The sequence below is a fragment of the Oryza sativa genome, chromosome 7, assembly GCF_034140825.1.
Source record: "Oryza sativa Japonica Group chromosome 7, ASM3414082v1".
Classification (NCBI taxonomy): Eukaryota; Viridiplantae; Streptophyta; class Magnoliopsida; order Poales; family Poaceae; genus Oryza; species Oryza sativa.
The window spans coordinates 20,947,416-20,967,114 of NC_089041.1; the positions used below are offsets into that span (position 1 = coordinate 20,947,416).

General features: G+C 46.3%; 3 protein-coding genes across 3 annotated transcripts; 2 read left to right on the forward strand and 1 right to left on the reverse strand.

The window, feature by feature from the left end:
- Nucleotides 1-4,875: 4,875 nt before the first annotated feature.
- LOC4343443 (thiamine thiazole synthase, chloroplastic-like) lies at nucleotides 4,876-6,364 on the forward strand. The gene is made up of 2 exons (XM_015791910.3): nucleotides 4,876-5,821; nucleotides 5,900-6,364. The coding sequence occupies exons 1-2, from the start codon at nucleotides 4,928-4,930 to the stop codon at nucleotides 6,071-6,073; spliced, it is 1,068 nt and encodes a 355-aa protein (XP_015647396.1). The 5' UTR covers nucleotides 4,876-4,927; the 3' UTR covers nucleotides 6,074-6,364.
- A 3,360-nt stretch (nucleotides 6,365-9,724) lies between these two features.
- Nucleotides 9,725-11,506, forward strand: LOC4343444 (probable xyloglucan endotransglucosylase/hydrolase protein 8). The gene is made up of 4 exons (XM_015789738.3): nucleotides 9,725-10,027; nucleotides 10,106-10,206; nucleotides 10,298-10,500; nucleotides 10,894-11,506. The coding sequence occupies exons 1-4, from the start codon at nucleotides 9,817-9,819 to the stop codon at nucleotides 11,306-11,308; spliced, it is 930 nt and encodes a 309-aa protein (XP_015645224.1). The 5' UTR covers nucleotides 9,725-9,816; the 3' UTR covers nucleotides 11,309-11,506.
- Nucleotides 11,507-13,525: 2,019 nt separating this feature from the next.
- Nucleotides 13,526-15,634, reverse strand: LOC4343445 (protein translation factor SUI1 homolog). The gene is made up of 5 exons (NM_001403106.1): nucleotides 15,422-15,634; nucleotides 14,346-14,420; nucleotides 14,049-14,260; nucleotides 13,904-13,957; nucleotides 13,526-13,797 (listed from the first exon to the last, which is right to left on the reverse strand). Exons 2-5 carry the CDS (start codon nucleotides 14,380-14,382, stop codon nucleotides 13,753-13,755), a joined length of 348 nt encoding a protein of 115 aa, NP_001390035.1. The 5' UTR covers nucleotides 14,383-14,420; nucleotides 15,422-15,634; the 3' UTR covers nucleotides 13,526-13,752.
- Nucleotides 15,635-19,699: the final 4,065 nt, after the last annotated feature.

Here is a 19,699-nt window from a genome sequence, read left to right on the forward strand (position 1 = left end):
CTTTTCATCTGAAATTTGAAAAACTTTCAACTCAAATTTGAAACTTTCAACTCGGATTTGAAAACTTTTAACTCGAAATTTGGAAACTTTCAGCTTAGATTGGAAAACTTTCAAGTCAAGATTCCAAAACTTTCAACTTAATTTAAAATCTTTCAACTTAAAGATTTGAAAACAAGTGTGCCTGCAGATTAAAAAAATTAAAAAGAACACGAAAGAAATTAAAACACGCCTAGGATAAGAGGCTTGAAAATAGGAGAAAATCGCAAAAAAAAGAAAAAAAGAAACGCATGTAGGGGAGGGGCGTGGGCCGCCAGCCGGCACGTGTGCCAGCTTAGTTGTTGGTGCGCGCACGAGATAGCAAGCCCCGACGTTATACATGGTTTTGTGGTTGAGGGAAGCGATCCGATTAAGGACAAGAGTGAGTATAGACTTTCTCTATAGAAATAGGACAGCTACCATCTGGACCGCTACCATGGGCCAAAATTAACCGCTACACAAACTGTTGCACTTTTTGTTAGGCCCAAGTTCTCGTAGGCGCTATTTACACCAAGTGAACTATATTCTCAACCCTGCTTTTTATACAAGTATATGACAAATAGCTCCTTGCAAGGACTGAAATACAGGTTGTGCAGCTATCTTGAAGAACCCAAGAATTTCTTCTGTAGTAAAATTTAGGCTTATATCCGAATTTCCTCGTAGGCTGGGTAGGTCTGGTTGGTTTACCCCCCACCGGGTGTGTTTGGTTTGGTGACCAAGTGGGATGGGTTAGACCTATCCCTGTTTTTTAGGATGGAATGGTTCTAGTTGTGTGTTTGGTTTGTGGTATGGGATGGTTATAGTTTTTTGTTTGGTAGAAAGAATTAAGATGGGATGGGATGGATAATGTTTCACGGACAGTTAGGTTCGTCCGCTCCCAGCGGCTAGGTTGGAGAGAGTGGTGAGAATGGGGACGGAGGAGCTCGTCGGCGCGAGCGGAGGAGATGCGGAGGCGGGCGCGGACGAGCAGCGGCGGCCAGTCGCGGAGGCAAGGTGAGGCGAGGCGCGGGCGAGTGGCGGCGGTCGGTCGCGGACGAGGCGGCGACTGGTCGTGGAGGCAAGGAGAGGCGAGGCGAGGCGCGGACGAGCGACGGCGGTCGGCCGCGGAGGCGGTCGCGGACAAGGCGGCGACCGGTCGTGGAGGCGAGGCGCAGACGAGCGGCGACTGGTCCCGGAGGCGACGAGGCGCGGACGAGCAATGGCGGCCAGTCGCGGACAAGGCGACGGCCAGTCGCGGAGGCGAACGCGGACGAGCGACGGAGGTCAGTCGCAGACGAGGCGGCGGCCGGTCGTGGAGGCGAGGCAAGGTGGAGGGAGCAGGCGAAGGAGGACGGAGCGGCGCTGGGGGAGGGACGGGCGGCCGGGGCGGTGCCGCAGCGGAGCTGAGCGGGAGGCTGTGGGAGCTGACGACGAGCGGCGGCGGTCGGTCGCGGAGGCGGTCGCGGACGAGATGACGGCCGGTCGCGGAGGCGGAGGTCGACGCGGATGAGGCGGCGGCGGAGCCGAGCGGGAGGCTACGGGAGGTGACGCCGTGGGCTCCGTCGAAGTGGGATGGATTGGTCCGGCCGATTTTGGCGGACCGTTTCATCCCGGATCTGAGAGGAATATTCCTCTCTAGGGACCATCCCGTCCCACTCACCTCTCAACCAAACACCTCTAAAAGTGGGTTCATTCCATCCCATCTCATCCCATCCTTGCAACCAAACACTACCTAAAGGAATAGAAGAGGATTTAAAAGGGATCTACTTCACGTCTATTGATGTGAAATTAATTTCCCTTAATCAAACAAGTCCTTCTGTAAAAAAGGATGTAGTATCCGAATTTCCTCGGATGGAGCCACTAAGTGCAAGCAGAATCAATGGATTAACCACTTCAAAGTTCATGCCTTTGGATGTGCAGCCCGGAATGATTGCCAGTTTCAGGGTCATAACAAGGTTCGGCTTCTGAGAAACAATTCAGTCTTCTTCTATAGTTTGTACTTTGCATTCCAATTTCTTCTGTTGATCGTGATGTATTCCCGTTCGGGATGAGCTTCTCCCTCACACTGATGCAAACATTTCTCTGCTTTTTTCATGATACACATTCGAGCTTAATATAAGAAAAAAATTTGGTACTTGAGAAAAATGCCTCGATATACCTAAATTTGACACTAAAAAGTTTGATAACTCGAAGTACCCAATAAGAATGTTTGTTATCATGGGTTGGGAGCTAATTCTTCACGCATTCTAAACGGAATGGTGCGCATGATAATCAAGTATTAGAAAAAAAACTTAAAATGGATTAATATAATATTTTAAAGCAATTTTCATATAGAAGATTTTAAAAAACATATAGTTACTAGTTCAGGAAATGTGTGCATAAAAACGAAAGAGCAGAAGTTGGGAAAGGGTAAATTTGAACTCACTTTAACTTATCACCTAGTATTTTTCTCAAGGATGGTAAAATTACCCTTAAAACAAACCTTGCAACCCCTGAATGTAGTTCTCTTTATAAAAGAAAAAAAAAGTTCTTTTCCCTGTGCTTTTCACTCAAAACTTAACTTCGTCTCTGTTTTTTTTTACTTCTCAGGTTTGATATTTCCAAAAAAGAAAAGTAAAATAATTTAAACCCACTCAGACTACTTCGCTGTAAAATATCTGAAGTCAAAATCATACCTCCGTGCCTATGTATGTGGTTCATAAGAAATATATCATCACTATATGTTGCCATTTGCCAGTAAACAATGCAGGGGTCATCTTCAAAGAAATGATATAAGGATCACATGATCACAACCAGGAAAAGAGAACAGGCCATATAACGTGATCTTTCTTCAGAAAAGAGCCTGTCTGATCCAGTGTCACTTTCAGGAATTGGATGGACAAAAATGTGTGGCACAAATCTGAATGGAGATGGCTTTGCACTGTCTTACTAGATTATAATTGGGCCTCAATCACTTCTGCAGCGGAAGGTCATGACAATTATTGTTTTACCCAGATAGTAGTAGTAGTAATTGCAATCATCATATAAATTAAGAAAATGTAACTGAAAGCAGTGTAGCATTTGGAATTTCTTCATTCGTCGTATGGTCCCTATCAGCAAGTTGTATGCTTTGCTGACGAGATATGATGGGAACTTCAACGGCCTCAATTCATTCTGCATAGTTTTGAAGATTGCAGACATGCAAATATCTGTCTTGAAAAAGATGTAGAAAAATCACTCGAAGAAAGGCGATATGACACTTGTCTGATATGTGGACAAAGCTGGAGCAGTTGCAGATATTTACCAGAGATTTTTCAGTGCAAGAGAAGCTACCATCTACTAGCCTCAAGTTATGAAATTCACTGTCCCTGTAGTAAAATCATTCTAATTATAATCAATATCATGCATATTGATCTGTGAGACATTTCAAATTAGGTAGATCATTTAAGCTTGTCTGCAATGATAAAAAACAAATAAAAATGACTTTGTCTCTTTTCGTTTATATCAGATTAGTTCGAGAGGAAAAAAATATATACCAGATCAGAAAACATCCATTATTTATCCCTGAAAGTGTATCATTATCTTTTATTAGGAACGCGAATATTAGAGAATAACCTAATATCAAATAATTAGAAGGGTTGAGGCTTCGAATCCAAGTCGTCTAGCCCACCACCTTGTGGAGCTAGCCGAAAGACCCCTGGGTGTTTCTCATCTTTTATTAGGAACAAGGATGTAGGAAAAAAACAGAGAAATACAACTAAGTTCTAAAAGAATTATTTAGAAAAAAAGAGAAATTAAAACAATTGATTGATAGGATATATTAACAAAGCAACTTTTTTAGGGAAAACAATTACTATCATAAACAGAGATAGCCGCTATCATATGAAATTAGACCTAGATCTACGTCCAAAGACCTAAATATGACAACTTCAACAAATAAACGATGATTGTTGCTCAACAAAAACATGTAGTGCGATCCCCGCTCGCGATCGTCAAACCCAAAAAACTAGAAGGTTTTCATCCCCCGGAACCTTTACCACTAGTATACCCCATGCCTCCATGTAATTTGTGAAGATGAGCTTTGTTCCCAACGACTGTCGTGCAACAAAACAGTCAAGGCGATCCATCAAGAAGTTGGCAAAGATAGTTTTCTTAGGGACAGACACTTAGGTTTACCAACGCGTGACAAGAAGTTAAAACCGCACTTCTCGATATTAGACGATATCAACAACATATTATGGTGGATTTCTTTCAGACTAAAAAATTCTCGATATGTTATTACAGTCAGCGACAAAGCCAGCTCCTGTACAGGTCGAGTGACCACCCGGGCTCCACCACTAGTACCCCTCACTACAGGTAGCCATAAAAAAAATCGATCACCAAAAACCATTATTAGGTTGTGTTCCGATATGGGAAGTTGGGAACTAAACTCCCCGCACGGAAAACGGAGCGATTCATTACCGCATGATTAATTAAATATTTACTATTTTTTTTCAAAAATAGATCAATATGATTTTTAAGCAATTTTCGTATAAAAACTTTTTGCAAAAAACACACCGTTTACTAGTTTGAAAAGCGTACGCACAAAAAACGAGGGAGAGGGGTTGGGAACATAGGATTGCAAACACAGCCTTAGTCGTCACGGTATCACGGACACTGTCACTGAACACAGCACCACTGTTCCCGTGAGTCCGTGACTTAGCAGCACTTGTCCCGTTCTCCTGAAGACAGTCCAAAAACCCTCACTAAACCTTCCCAAAATATCTCCTCCAATCAATCCGAAACCCAGAGGCCCATACTGCTGACACGTGGACGGCACTCCCAGATATTTGCGCTCTCCTCTTCTTCTTATACCCCCGCCAACCCACGCTCTATCCACTCACACACACTCTCCTCATCCCAGAGCAAGAAGCTCAGCTCCTCCTCCTCTCGCATGGCAGCCATGGCCACCACCGCGTCCAGCCTCCTCAAGACCTCCTTCGCTGGCGCGCGCCTCCCCGCCGCCGCCCGCAACCCCACCGTCTCCGTCGCGCCGCGCACCGGCGGCGCCATCTGCAACTCCATCTCGTCGTCGTCGTCCACTCCCCCCTACGACCTCAACGCCATCAGGTTCAGCCCCATCAAGGAGTCCATCGTGTCTCGCGAGATGACCCGGCGGTACATGACCGACATGATCACCTACGCCGACACCGACGTCGTCGTCGTCGGCGCCGGCTCCGCGGGGCTCTCCTGCGCGTACGAGCTCTCCAAGGACCCCTCCGTCAGCGTCGCCGTCATCGAGCAGTCGGTGTCCCCCGGCGGCGGCGCGTGGCTCGGCGGGCAGCTGTTCTCCGCCATGGTGGTGCGCAAGCCGGCGCACCTGTTCCTCGACGAGCTCGGCGTCGCGTACGACGAGCAGGAGGACTACGTCGTCATCAAGCACGCCGCGCTCTTCACCTCCACCGTCATGAGCCGCCTCCTGGCGCGCCCCAACGTGAAGCTGTTCAACGCCGTCGCCGTCGAGGACCTCATCGTCAAGGAGGGCCGCGTCGGCGGCGTGGTCACCAACTGGGCGCTGGTGTCGATGAACCACGACACGCAGTCGTGCATGGACCCCAACGTGATGGAGTCCAGGGTGGTGGTGAGCTCCTGCGGCCACGACGGGCCGTTCGGCGCCACGGGCGTCAAGCGGCTGCAGGACATCGGCATGATCGACGCCGTGCCCGGCATGCGCGCCCTCGACATGAACACCGCCGAGGACGAGATCGTCCGCCTCACCCGCGAGGTCGTCCCCGGCATGATCGTCACCGGCATGGAGGTCGCCGAGATCGACGGCGCCCCGAGAATGGTACGCACCAAAAAAACATCAAACTCTTCACCATAATCTCTCCCCCGTTCTTGGATTTGAACAAATTCGTTGTTGCAGGGCCCGACGTTCGGAGCCATGATGATCTCCGGCCAGAAGGCGGCGCACCTGGCGCTGAAGGCGCTCGGCCGGCCGAACGCCATCGACGGCACGATCAAGAAGGCGGCGGCGGCGGCGGCGCACCCGGAGCTGATCCTGGCGTCGAAGGACGACGGCGAGATCGTGGACGCCTGAGCGAATAGAACAGGGTAAAAAAAAATCCGCAAGACGTGGTGGTGACACGGAGGAGTTGGGGACGAGAAGAAGATGTGGACTTTCCCCTGTGTTTTTTTTTCGGGATTTGCATTGATCCCCTTGTTTGTTTTAGCTCTGGATGTTGATTAGCGTCTTGTTCATAGCACTTCCACTGCCACCGTGTGTGTGTGCTCTGCTTGCCTGATGAGGGCAAGAAAACTTCCATGGATCCGTCTCTCTGGGAGGAATGAATAAAAAGGATGAGGAAATAAAAATGATTCAGTGCCATTATATTTGTTGGTCAGGTTGATGCTAATATGATGGCTGCATGTTTTTATATGTGGACACTGGACAGAGTGAGAAACTCTGTTTTGTTTTAGAACAGCAGCATGACCACATGACCAAGAAAATGCAACAGCTCATAGAAAATCTAGCCAGAACCCATAATATCTGGAGGCATTCAGCATTTCTATTCACTGGAAATATGTCGAAAAACAAAAGGTCCAGTTAATCAGTCACTAATGAGAACGGTCGATATAGAAAGCTATCAAGAGCAAAGCCACTGGCCAGCTGCCCTGCTTTCGAGTCCTTCTCAAATCTCAACAGTGGTTTTCTCACCATTTTCTTCTCTCTCTCAATAATTGATGCTAAATCCCTTCTTAGTATCACACATTTATCAGTTTCAGAAAAAGGAATTAATCAGTCACTAATCAGGTTTAGAATAAGGTTATAGCAATTTTCATTTTCACAACAATGTTAGCCAGAGCAACCTCAGCATGTCTGGAGCTAGTGGGATATTCCAGACTATTCGAAATTTGATATTGGTGACAAAGGCATATCTCCATCATTGATTCCTTTCCAATTCGTTTTCGTTTTTGGCACATACACCAACAGTTTCCTGGCCCTACCATACCATTTTGTCACCTCTGTACAAGAACAGACAAGCAGCAAGCCAGCAACCATGGCTGCGTGGTCCTTTAGTTCGAGAAATATCTCTCATGGAAAATTCTTTCTGGAGTAAAAAATTTTCATTCTTAGCAAGGTAGTATATTGTTACGGCGTTACCGCAAAACTATCACACGTCACATTGAATTGGTGTTTTGTGGCCGAAGTAGACTAGATGGGCTGAGTTAAGACCAAACTACCGATGGGTGATGGCCCATGAGTTGATGTGATCCAACTACAGCCCATACCGTGTGAAGGGCCCTTGGATGACAACTTCTCAACTGGCCCAACGTCCATCCACCTGAGCCTTGAACTGAGAACCAAAGCCCGTTTGGTTTTGGTTGCATCTAGCTAGCCATCTATCATAGGCCCAATTTATCAAAGTTGCCAAATAAAGGCTTTGACCCATGATTAGAGTGTAGTACACCTGAAATCGGAGGGACAAAAGTATGGCGATATCATGGTTGCCCAAACGGCCGAAGTACTCGCAGTTCATTCAGGTTTCTGAACCCCCCCCCCCCCCTCCCGCGCTTTACTCGTACTGTACCAAATATGTTTTCTGAGAAAAAAATTAAGTGCAAACCTGAAAATACCGCAAAATCTAAAAATGTACGTATGATATTTATCCATGTTATCATAGTAAAAAGTTTACTCATAGTAACGTAAACACATCTCATATGCCCTTTTTTTTAATTGTACAGTAGTTTCCAGATTTATACTACTTATGTATAGGTTGCATTATATATATTTTTCCATTATCTAAAGAAGAGTGTACTGTGCTACAGCTGCACAGTAGAAGGTATAAGAAACAGTACACTTGCAATGTACTAGTACTAGGTAGGCTGGATTTTTCACCTTTTGACCAATTAAAAAAACTGATTTAATAAATAGACCCAAAAAACTTATTTTAAAAATGGACCATTTTCATGGCGCCAATGTTATTGGCACGTGGTCTAACATCTCCCCTTGCCCTCTAGTGGAAGTTAAGTCACTAATATGAAATAGGTCATATTATTGGCGTCGATGACCTATTTTTAATTTTTTTTAATTACAAATAGATTTTATTGAATTCTTTTACAAATAGGTGTCAATTTCATTAGCGTTGTCATGTTGTACCACGGCGTATGTTGGTGTCGAGAAAATGTCCATTTCTACAATAAACTTTTTGGGACCTATTTGTAGATATTGGTGAAAAATTCAGACCAGATAGATGTCTACATGAGTTGTCCTTTTTCTTTCTCCTGCTGAAACATTTTTTTTTCCTTTACTGCCCCTCGAGTCTTGAGATATCTCCCTTGTGCAACACTGCAACTGTGCACCACACGCAGAAGCCAACAAATGCTCCTTTATTCGTTGCGCCCTCGTCAGGAGTGTCGGCCGAGGTCCTACAGCCAGACACGACCCACGCAATTTGCAAGAAAGCATCTCTTTTGCCTTTCAAGAAAGGGATAAAAAGGACAGACGTCCAAAAGAAAGGGGGTAAATAAAAACGGGACGTGAAAAATCTAACAGCATTGCCAGTGTACTGTAAAAGATGACTTACAAGTACAGCACGAGTAAACGTGTAGTACACGAGCACGGATCAACGGTCCGGATGCATGAGAGCACGTGGCCGTCCGATGAACAAACATGCGTGTGGTTTCAACTTTCAAACACGGCCCCTTCCAGTCATCAATGCATGAAATAAATAAGGGCTTGTTTGGATCAGTGCCCTACTAATTTTTTTAGTGCTAAAACATATGTAAATTTTGGCACTACCAATTACTTGGTAGAATAAATTTATATTCATCTTATTTGGTTTGCTATTAAAATATAGCTAAATTGTGATATCATAGTGAAGAAATTTTGGCAATCCAAAACTGCCGTAAATCTGGTGGTCTTTTTTTTTACTGCGAATCTGCACTAGGGGTTTCCTGTTCGTGCTCACTTCCTCCGTCACCCGGTCTCTCGCGGCAGAGGGCAGAGGCACAGAGGGCAGGTTGGTTGGGCGGTGCACCGCCTTTAATCCTCCCTTGATCCCCTTCCTCTCCTCTCGGCTCTCGCAATCAACAGCAGACTGACTGACTGCTCATTCTCACTCGCATCAAGTCATCAACAGTCACATGCCCTGCTAGCTAGTACCACCATCTCACCATTAATCCACCACCATCCATGATCCATCCACAGATCCACTAGTACACTCGTAGGACAGGAGTATGTAACGTGCCTCGTCAACACGACGCGACGAACTTCATGTGACGGCCACCACGGAGCGGATAAAACTGATGAGAATATATATGAGATACCCTGACCGGTCCAAGCCCCAGATCTGATCGAACACCATGCGTGATGACTGATGAGTGACAACAACTAGTTGCCCTCCCTCCCCATAATATAATCCACTATCGCTCCAACTCAAAAAACGGTCGCGATAAACAAAGGGAGAAAGGCATAAACAAAGGGAGAAGGCAGCTGGGTTTCTCGATAGAAAAAGAGGGGCTTGGTGCGGCCGCGCGCGGCAGCAGCAGCAGCAACGGTGCGATTTTCACCGCACCACGCCGCGCCGCGCCGAGACGGAAACAGCCGGCAAAAACTACACGCTTCGTGAACCCCGGGGCGCGCCCAAGCCCCAACTTGTGTCTTTCTTTAGGCTTTTTTAGTACAGTAGCCACTTCACATCTCTCTCACGCCTATAATACTACGCGGTGGTGCGCCTCTTGTCTCTCTGTGCTGCTCTCACTATCGATCGACCTCTGCTGCTGCCTCGCTGTCCTCTGCTACGTGAGCTCGGCCGGCTCGGGTGTCGAGGACGATCGAGGATGGGGTCGCTGGGGCGGCGGCCGTGGGTTGGTGGGTTGACGGCGGCGATGATTTTTGCTGTTGCTGTGTGCGGTTTCTGCTTCAGTGGGGCGTCGGCGGCGGCGGCAGCGCCGACGTTCGGCGACAACTTCGAGATCACCGGAGCCGAGGATCACGTCAAGACCTCCGCCGACGGCCAGACGTGGTACCTCTACCTCGACAACAAGACTGGTGAGTGAGAGTAGTTCGAGCTCCACTCCGGCAATGGCTAATGCTGACGCTGCCCTGTTTCTTGGGTTTGTGTTTCAGGCGTCGGGTTCCAGACGAAGGAGAGGTATCTCTTCGGGTGGTTCAGCATGAACCTCAAGCTCGCCGGCAACGACTCCGCCGGCGTCGTCACCGCCTACTACGTACGTACGATGAACTAGCTAGCTCGTCTTCTTTGTGTCAACTCCGAACTGAAACTGAAACCGAGCTCCTCGACGACGGCGTAATCTGCAGATGTGCTCCGACGTGGACGCGGCGCCGCAGCGCGACGAGCTGGACTTCGAGTTCCTGGGGAACCGGACGGGTGAGCCCTACATCATCCAGACCAACGTGTACCGCAGCGGCGTCGGCGGCCGGGAGATGCGCCACTCGCTGTGGTTCGACCCCACCGCCGACTTCCACTCCTACTCCATCCTCTGGAACCCCAAGCAGATCGTGTAAGTGATCAACCGAACAATAGTAATCAAGCTTCTAGTTGTTTCAATCGTACTCCGTGGCCATCCGGGCTCGCCGGAGATAGCATCCGCCGCCGCCGCCGTCAACGACGACGACGACTACGAGTTGAATGCGCCCACCTACCTACCTACCCCTTGAAATGGGTCGCTCCGATGGCGATTAATTGAACCTGCAGATATTGCCAAACCCTGCCGCTTGTACGAGCACTCCAGGTTGCTGCTACTTGGCCACATTCTGTTTAGAACCAAGCAATGGCTGCCAATGCCATGCCACCACCTTCGTCTTCCCCGTGCCGTGCCCACCCAAATCCATTTTCTGTCAATTAATCTCGATTTCTGATGTTCTTTGCAATGGTGGTGGTGATTGATCATCAGGTTCTTCGTGGACAAGGTGCCGATCCGCGAGTACCGGAACTCGGACAAGCCCAACACCTTCTTCCCGATCATGAAGCCGATGTACGTGTTCTCCAGCATCTGGAACGCCGACGACTGGGCGACGCGCGGCGGGCTGGAGAAGACGGACTGGACCAAGGCGCCGTTCATCTCCTCCTACCGCGACTTCACCGCCGACGCGTGCTCCTGGGGCACGGCGGCGGCGAGCCCGCCCAGCTGCGCGGCGTCCACCGGCAACAGCTGGTGGGACCAGCCGCCGGCGTGGGCGCTCGACGCCGGCCAGCGCGAGGACTCCGCCTGGGTGGCGAGGAACCTCGTCATCTACGACTACTGCGACGACCGCAAGCGGTTCCCCTCCCCGCCGGAGGAATGCTTGCTCCGGACGACCAGCTCGTGAGGCCATCGCCGGCGCCGCCGCCGACGTACATGGCCGTACGATGTGCGGCCAGGATCGGATCGTCCTTCGATCGTGCGGCTCAGATTCACTGTAACTACTACAGTACTACTATTTTTGGATTGGGCCACGTAGAGTGGCTGTCACGTTGGAAACCATATTCTTTTTGGATGATGAAATGGATAAAATTATTATTTTTCCTTTGCTGCTTTCAGTGTACACGCATCGTAGTACTAGCCTGACAAATGACGTTGTAAAGCATGTGTTAGTGTGGGGGTAATTTTAGTGGTGATCCAATGGCGAGATGACAGCCAAGATGAAGATCAGAAGATGTACTACAGTACAGAGGCATATGGGCGAAACATGCGTCCAGATCTCACATCTCGTTAGGCATGGATGTCAGAGAAAAAAATAATGTTTCTCTCCTGCCACAGATCTGGGTGATGAAGGTGAGGATAGGCTGGAAAATGCATCATGATGTGACGAGATTGTTCTTGAAAAAAGGAAAATGTGACGAGATGTTCCTTTCGTTTGGCGAGCACGAATCGGAAGAAAAAGGGAGATAGCAAAAGGAAAAGGTTACTACTGCTGATGAAGTGATGAGCGATCTGTGGGCATCTGCATGTGTGTGAGAAAAAGAAAAGATGGAGAGGGGGAAAGAAAGAAGCATCCAAAAAGATTGTGCGCCGTTTCAACGGCAGGAATGACCGTGGAGGGCCATAATCTCCACTCTCCAGTGATCTCGTGTTGTTCTAACAGAGACATAAGCTACATATTTTTGGTTTTGTTTTCGTGTGACAAGGATTTTATCCTGGCATGAAAATTTGTCTGGGGTTTACTGAAGAAAAGAATATGTTGGGGTTTGATTCGCAGTTTATTTTGAAGAGAATACTAGTAGTAGATCAATTACAAGCACAATGAGGCACTGACTACTCTGATGGTCACCAGGTCATGCAGAGAGATGTCCCAGCGTATTTGATAATTGGCTGACAACGTTAACGGCTACTACAGTACGTGGTTAGGAACACTGATTATCTTAACCAAATCGATCTCACCGTATTTCAGGGGCAGGAACACATGCAGCCCATGTTCAAGTCACTGCACGCACCTGCAAGGATTCCACGGCAACATCTTGCACTATAATCTTATCTATCTGAACACATCATGAGCAATAGGTTGTACACATTGACAGAGAAGAAGCACCACGAAAGTCTGAAGTTGAACTATACTGTTTGACCACCTGTAGCAGCAGGATGAGCGAATTCGGGACTGAAAAATGCTGTGATGTACTACGTGCACGTCTGACTGAACAGGGGACAAGATTGCATTTGATTTCTCAACCTTGATGGTCTGGTCGTAACATCATTTTGTTTGTTGAAACTTGGGGGAAGAAATCACTCAAAAAAGATGGTACACATACATGCTGACTGATGAAGGCGACGTAGAAGCACTGAAGGCTTCGAGAATCAGATCCAACTTTCTGAATCCTGAACCTTTGTGATCTACTAGTACTACCCATGTTCATTTCTAACTTACCCAGCTTTGTGAATCCTGTAACTACTAGTACTACCCATATTCATTTCGTACAATACACTATTACTAGCACGAGTACTGTACATAACCATAAGAATAAACTCATTGCAGTACACTGGAAATATCACTGTTGAAGTGCCAGAAGTATCATGAGATGTCCTGCAGACATGCCGGAGAATGACTCATGCACAGAATGAAGCTAGTGTACCGTACCCAGCAGTAATGAAAAAACAAACAGTTCACGGTCTGGAGTTTGGATCAACAGCTAGTACTCCACAGTAGAAGGCATGCAGCTTCAGCTGACACTACTACTAGTATCAATTGCCATATACATATACAGTAGCCAGTGCATGCCGACTTCACTACTTCAGCAGTTCAGCTATCGTCCATGAAAAAGAATGAGAAAATGAGCAATCTAAAACCACAACTCCTGGAGCTAGCTGAAGCATAACTGTATGCCGGACGTTGGCCCATTCTATTCCACTCAAATCAATCACCATAAACCGACAGGTTGATCAAGATCCACCTTACTCTTCAGGAACATATGAACATAAAAAAATGCAGAAAAGAGGACATCCGTCCCAAAAATATAAGGGAATTTTGCTCTAAACTGCCAAAATACCTTATTTCCTTATATTGTGGGAGTGTGGGACGGATGTAAGTATTAACACAATCAGGCAAGCAGGATAGCGCTCTCAAAGTAGCATATATTATTCAATCTTGATGAAAGAGGGACACAAGCCATCATCTATAGTGATGGTGCCTCTTACAAACTTCAACACACGGGTAACAAGCATACACTCAAGAGTCAAGAGGTGGCTAGGTTTTGTGTGTACAATGGAACACGCAGGCATGTACACAACCAAGTATACTCCACCCCAAACTATAGTCTTTGCAATGGTTTTGGCAGTTGCTCAGAAACCATGAATCTTGATGTGTTCCTTCTTCACAATGCCGGCCTGCGGGACATAGCATGTTACAACAAGTCAAGACGTATTCTTTTCATACATCACAGCATGTGTACATCTAATTGCAGTAAGCATGCACAAGAAGAATGATCCCTACCTGAACAAGAAAATTTGATACGTTTTTCCTCTGATCACCCTGAAGTTGAATGACCTACAGAGTGAAGCATTGATCAGAAAAACTAGCTCAGAAAGATAGAAAAACGTAAAGATCAGGCACCACAAATTTCGGTTATTACACACACCTGGCCAAGCTCTGGGTCCTGGACAACAGTACCATTGCAGCAAAACTCTTTCTTGAGATCTTTGAGGATCTTGTTGTAGCTGAATTCCTTCTTCAATCCCTGGACAGTGGTCAGGCTCTTACGGCCATTACGCTGCTGGATGCGTACATGAACGTAGTCCTTTGATCCTGCAGCCGCACCAGAGTCTCCAGCATTGGCCTCAGCAAAGGGATCTGTACATGTTCAGGAAAACATGATGAGCACAAATATTCCAGGCACTCAGACCATCACAAAGAGGGAAGAGAACAACATGCATACCGAAGGCAGTTGGGATCTGAATGTCGAGATCAGACATGAAACTTTGCTGGTGAAAGTGGCAAGCTACACCAAGAACTGCACAAAGGAAATGAATCATAAGAACAAGCAGTATAACTATCCCGATTACAGCTTCATAAATTTCTTTCTGTAATCAAGCAGTCAAGGAATAACCAAAAAGAAACTTCTACAGGTAGATACAAGAGGATAATCGATAGATAATCGATGTGAATTTGAAAACAAAATTGAGGACAGTTCATGCCAGACTTTCAGCTCAGAATAATGAAGGGGTGAAAGCTAATAAAAAAAATAATCCAAATGAATACTGCTTATGCTACAGTTCATTTCATATAATTAAAAATGGAGATCAGAAATCGGATAAGTTCTTCTCCTGACTAAACTATAGGGGTATTACCTATAAACTGAACTACAGCTAGGATAACGCTATAAAAGCATTATTTGTAGCAATCAATTCATTGAACTGAACCAGAAAGTGACTTTTTAAGATATTTGGGAAAAAAAATTCTGGGACTAAAGCAAATCGGAAGAACAGGGAATCCCCTGTTCCTGAGGATTATAACTGTTTTCATGAATTTCGTGATGGGGACTACTGTATCTAAACAAGCCAGCTGCGAAATTTTGGACAGGCTTAAGAATCAATCATTCAATCTCATCAACGGGACCGTCTTCAAAGTTGGATTATTTTTGTTCAATAGGGAATAAACAAAGGATAGCTTCGTCAAATCGAGAAGCATCACTACCAGAATCGAGGACCAAACAAATGTACTTTATTACACCAAGCAAAATCACCGGTGCTCTGATTTTACCTCAAACAAAAGGTACTCACAAAATCGCAAGATTCCGATCCCTAAACCATTTCATTTCCATAGAGCTCTCCAGACGATTGAAAACCATACTACTAATCAAACCGAACCGATAACATGCAACATCAAGAACCCCTCTATCCCAAATCCAAGAACAGGAATCATCACAGATACAGATCCCCTTTCCTAACATCAAGGCCCGTACTACACAACCTAGAACAATAAATTCAAGAACAACCGAAGGGAGGCACATACCCTGTGAGGAGGAGGTGGAGGAGGGAAGAGATCGACCAAGAACTCGACCGGAAGATATGGATCGAGGAGGCGGTCGCTCGGCTTCTGCTAGTCGCGTGTCCTTGGTGCTCTCCCTCTTCTTGGCTTGGATGCCTCCTATATAGAGAGGGGAAAAGGGGGGAGGAATTTATAGACGGGAGGAGGAGGATGCTTGGTTTTCTTTGCCTCTCCTCCTCTCTCCTGGCCGCAAAGCCTGCTGTTAAAAGGTTGTTGCGGACTTGCTGTCCTCCGTTAGATCATCGTTTTTTGTGGGTTGTTCTGTGGGCAGCCACTCTGTTGTTGCCTGTGTGCCCAATATGGGAGATTGGCGCTCGCGCACGAGCAAAATTCTTTTTTTTTTTTGTATGTGAAAAACCTAAATAGTTCGTTTCATACTTTTCATGCTATTCTGTAAAATTATTTTTTGTATTTTAGATATTATTAAAAGTGGTCTGGTGATGGTGGAGTGCTTGAATTCAGATATTGCTACCTAAATGTATTAAATAGGCGAGTGATATTAGAGATGTGTCGCTAGTTGAACGTGTATTGAGGAGGTGCACTCACACATGCACATGAGCACAAAGTGTGTGCGTAAGTACCTTGCATCTAATCGAAAAAAGATAAATAATAAAAATAAGTCAATTGTCTTTAATTACTAAATAAAAATTGAGATGGAGTAAGACATGTCCTTAATGACGTGCGATATAACGAATGCACAAACTATAAAATTATATAATTATATGTTTAAATCTTTGCCGATACGTTCAGAATATCTTCATTCTATTTTTTTTTAAAAAAAAATATCTCTCTTTACCCATTGAGTTCAGCTAGAAAGATTTTTTTATTCAAGAAGAGTTTGATGACAATTATGGCTACCTCGAATAATTTAACTTCATGACAGAGATGTGAACGTATATTCTAAGCAATAATGATTTCATTTTCCCACTTAATTACTAAGGAAAACGAAACTAGTGTAGCGACTCTTTTTTATTTAGCCCGATTGCCACTAAAGTAGGTGGATGAGTTTTTCTTACATAGTTCTAGTTATCAGCGCTACATATATAAGGTCTCATTTTATATTTAGCACACGTTCCCTATATTGTTAGTTAGGACGTGAAAACGGTGCGGAAACTTTTCGGATTCCGGACCTATTTTTGAAAATAAAATCTGTCGGTTGGAATTTTCTCGAAACTTCTGAAAATTTTATGACTGAAATACCCTGGGTTCTTTTTTTTAGCACTGAACAGTGAATACCATGGTGTTTAGATGTTATTTTTAAAAAATATTTGTTATGCAAATCTGAAGTTACATAAGAATTTTTTTTTCCCGCATTTGGGATTTATCAACAGCATTACTCTCTTAAATATAGATAATTTATTTCATACATTGTGTTTTGTGATGTACTGTTGAGACTTAACAATTGAACTTATATAATTTGTGTTTTATGATGAATTGTTGATCGTTGAAACTTGAGAATTAGATTTATCAGTTTGAGGGGTTTTTGTATTCCGATAAATTTCCATACCGTATTCGCGTCGGTTCGTTTTTGCTCCGTTTTCGGTTTCAATAATATTCGATTCCGTTTTCATATCCGGGGTTTCTGATTCCGATTCAGAAAAAAAAAATGAAAACGAAAATGATAAAAGTTGTTTTCGTCCGTTTCCGTACCGTTTTCACCCCTATTGTTAGTGATGGCCAGAGAGAAGATAGCTTGTGTGAGGCACAAAGTAAAAAAGCAATATTGAACTGATGAGCACAAATTAAAATTATGGTTACTATAATCCATGCCATTGCAAATTTGTTGAATTGAAAAAATATCACTACTATCCGTTGATATTGGTCGTGTGCCATTGGTATATTTTGTAAAAATTTTAATTTCTCAAATTGTAAGAGAAAATATACCACTATATACGGCCCGGACGTAGTTGGACTTGATTTTTTCATACCGTATTTTCGTATAAACCAAAATGCCCCCAAAACCTTATAGGCTAACTAGTGGAACCCACATGTCAACCTTATCTTCCCTAACACTTCCACTAGTACAGCAAGACTGACGGGAGTAGAGTGGCAGTGGCGACAGTGGTGGAGAGATTGAAGGTGGTGTCAGTGGTGGAGAGGTCAACGTTGGGGCTTGTCGATGACAGCGACACGAGAAACGACCACCGCCACTGGGGTTGCTTCTACTACTGCTCCTCACCGCCCCAATCTAGCCCGCCTGCATTGACCTTGCCGCCACGTTGTCGAGAGGCTAGCGATGGGGTTTTCACACGAGGAATGCTGCCAACTCCCTCGAACTCCGTGGCAGTGATGTGGTGAATGGGTCGGTGCTGGGACTCACCGACGATAATGAGACGAGGACCGACCGCCGCCACTGGGGCTACTATTGCTCGCTGCCACAATCTAGATGTTGCTGTTCGCCTCTGGGGCTGCAATCTACGCTCAAGCTCAAGCACACCGTTGCAGGATCTACCACACCATCGGGAAGCCAGGTGCGGGGACGTCATCACTGGTAAGCTCTAGTGCCAGCCCTCCACCACTGTTGTTGTTGCAGTCGGAATCGTCAAGCTAGAGGAATAATCGGGGAAGAAGATAAGTTTAACGTGTGGGTCCTCCTTGTCAGCCTCTAAGGGATAGGGAGCATTCTGGTAAGTATGAAAATACAATATAAAAAACTTGGTACAACTGTGTTTGGGATGTATATAATGGTCTGTTTCAAATTTTACAAAATATCGATGCCACCTAGCCGATATTGTGAATAGTAGTGGTATTTTTTCAATTTATCAAAGTACAATGGCATATGGATCCAATTAACTTTAAAATTAAATTCATATTAGACCACACCTATAATAGAATTCTTAAATACTCTAACAAAATAAAATAGGACATTGTGTATGAACATATTTAAAAATTTGTTTGTATTTTTAAGTAGAGCCCATTAGATCTCTCTAGGTACGAACATGCCTCTATTTCGTAATAAAAAAATAGCTATAATTATTGCATAGAAAATACTTCATATTTTTTTCTCTTTTGTCATCGAAGAAGTAGTAATTCCTTCCTTCATTCTCTTTGTATTAATTAATGAAATGTTGCTTAACTAACTAAAACTAACTACTACATTCTTTTAGGACGGAGACGGATGGAGAAAAAAATTACGAGGAAATGGTGACACGATTCTTCCTAAAGGAATGAAGCATACTACGTGCCCGCTACTTGCAGAGAATCCGGACCAGACGACCGACCTACGCTAATGGTCATTCCAACCCGCAGCATCAGACGCGGTCTATGCCGGGATTACGACGAAACGTACGTGATTAAACCAAAATTAATTATATTAATCAATCAATCAATCCCAAACGGCAACGGCGCATAGCGGAGCATCGTCGATCTCCCGTATCCGGGAATCGATACGAGCAGCCACTAGGCGGGGCCCACCTTGGCCGAGGAGGTGAGAGAGCGAAGCCGTCGCGACTCGCGAGACGCGACTGGGAGGGATGGATGGACGGACCCGATTCCCCCCCGGACTCGCGGTTCGCGGATTCGAGATTCGCGACGGTGACACCCACCCACCCACCACCACCGCCACGCGGGGCCCCCGCGAGCGCGCGGACCCCGCCGCCCGCGGATTGATAGGGGCGCCGCGCGTTCACGTGGCGGCGGGCGGGCGGGCGGCATCGCGTTCTTTCACTCCTTGCGTTGCGTGGGGCGGACGCGGGTAGCGACTAGCGAGCGAGACGTCGAGACGGCGTGCGACGTGTGCGCGCGCGCGTCGCGTGGCGCGCCCGGCTCGCGGAGGGAGGCAAAAGCGAGCACGCACCGGCACCGGTGCGCGGTGCGGTACGTGGGCTCTTGGTGCGAGGGGTCGGCGGGGGGCGGAAGCCGTGGTGCCGTCTCGTGTCGCGTGGTGGCCCGTTGGTGGGATGGGGGCGTACGTACGTACCACGCGATTCATGCGGTGCGCGCGCGCGCCGTGTCGCTTGGTGGGTGGTGGTGGCGGCGTTTACCCTTTGGCGGATGCGGCCGAGGGAAGCGTCGCACACCCCCGTGCTCGTGGTCGTTCATACGGCGGGTTGGTGATTGAATCACCGTGATTTGGACGAACGCTTCGCATCACCCGATCGATCACCGACGACGATTCTCGTCTAGGATCACAACAGGACGACGGAAGCGAGATCGTCGAGTCAATTGCCCCTATTCTTTTACGCAGTACCACTAATTTGCTGCTTTCATGGAGCGGCTCAAGGCAAGGACAGCCGCAAGAAC

Bases quoted from the DNA above. Each gene is read 5' to 3' on its own strand.
- LOC4343443 (XM_015791910.3), top strand. From the start codon at position 4,928: ATGGCAGCCATGGCCACCACCGCGTCCAGCCTCCTCAAGACCTCCTTC. The intron at 5,822-5,899 runs GTACGCACCAAA...TCGTTGTTGCAG, and splicing joins TCGACGGCGCCCCGAGAATG to GGCCCGACGTTCGGAGCCAT.
- LOC4343444 (XM_015789738.3), top strand. From the start codon at position 9,817: ATGGGGTCGCTGGGGCGGCGGCCGTGGGTTGGTGGGTTGACGGCGGCG. The intron at 10,028-10,105 runs GTGAGTGAGAGT...TTTGTGTTTCAG, and splicing joins CTACCTCGACAACAAGACTG to GCGTCGGGTTCCAGACGAAG. The intron at 10,501-10,893 runs GTAAGTGATCAA...ATTGATCATCAG, and splicing joins TGGAACCCCAAGCAGATCGT to GTTCTTCGTGGACAAGGTGC.
- LOC4343445 (NM_001403106.1), bottom strand. From the start codon at position 14,382: ATGTCTGATCTCGACATTCAGATCCCAACTGCCTTCG. The intron at 14,261-14,345 runs GTATGCATGTTG...GAACATGTACAG, and splicing joins TCAGATCCCAACTGCCTTCG to ATCCCTTTGCTGAGGCCAAT. The intron at 13,958-14,048 runs GTGTGTGTAATA...TTCACTCTGTAG, and splicing joins AGGACCCAGAGCTTGGCCAG to GTCATTCAACTTCAGGGTGA.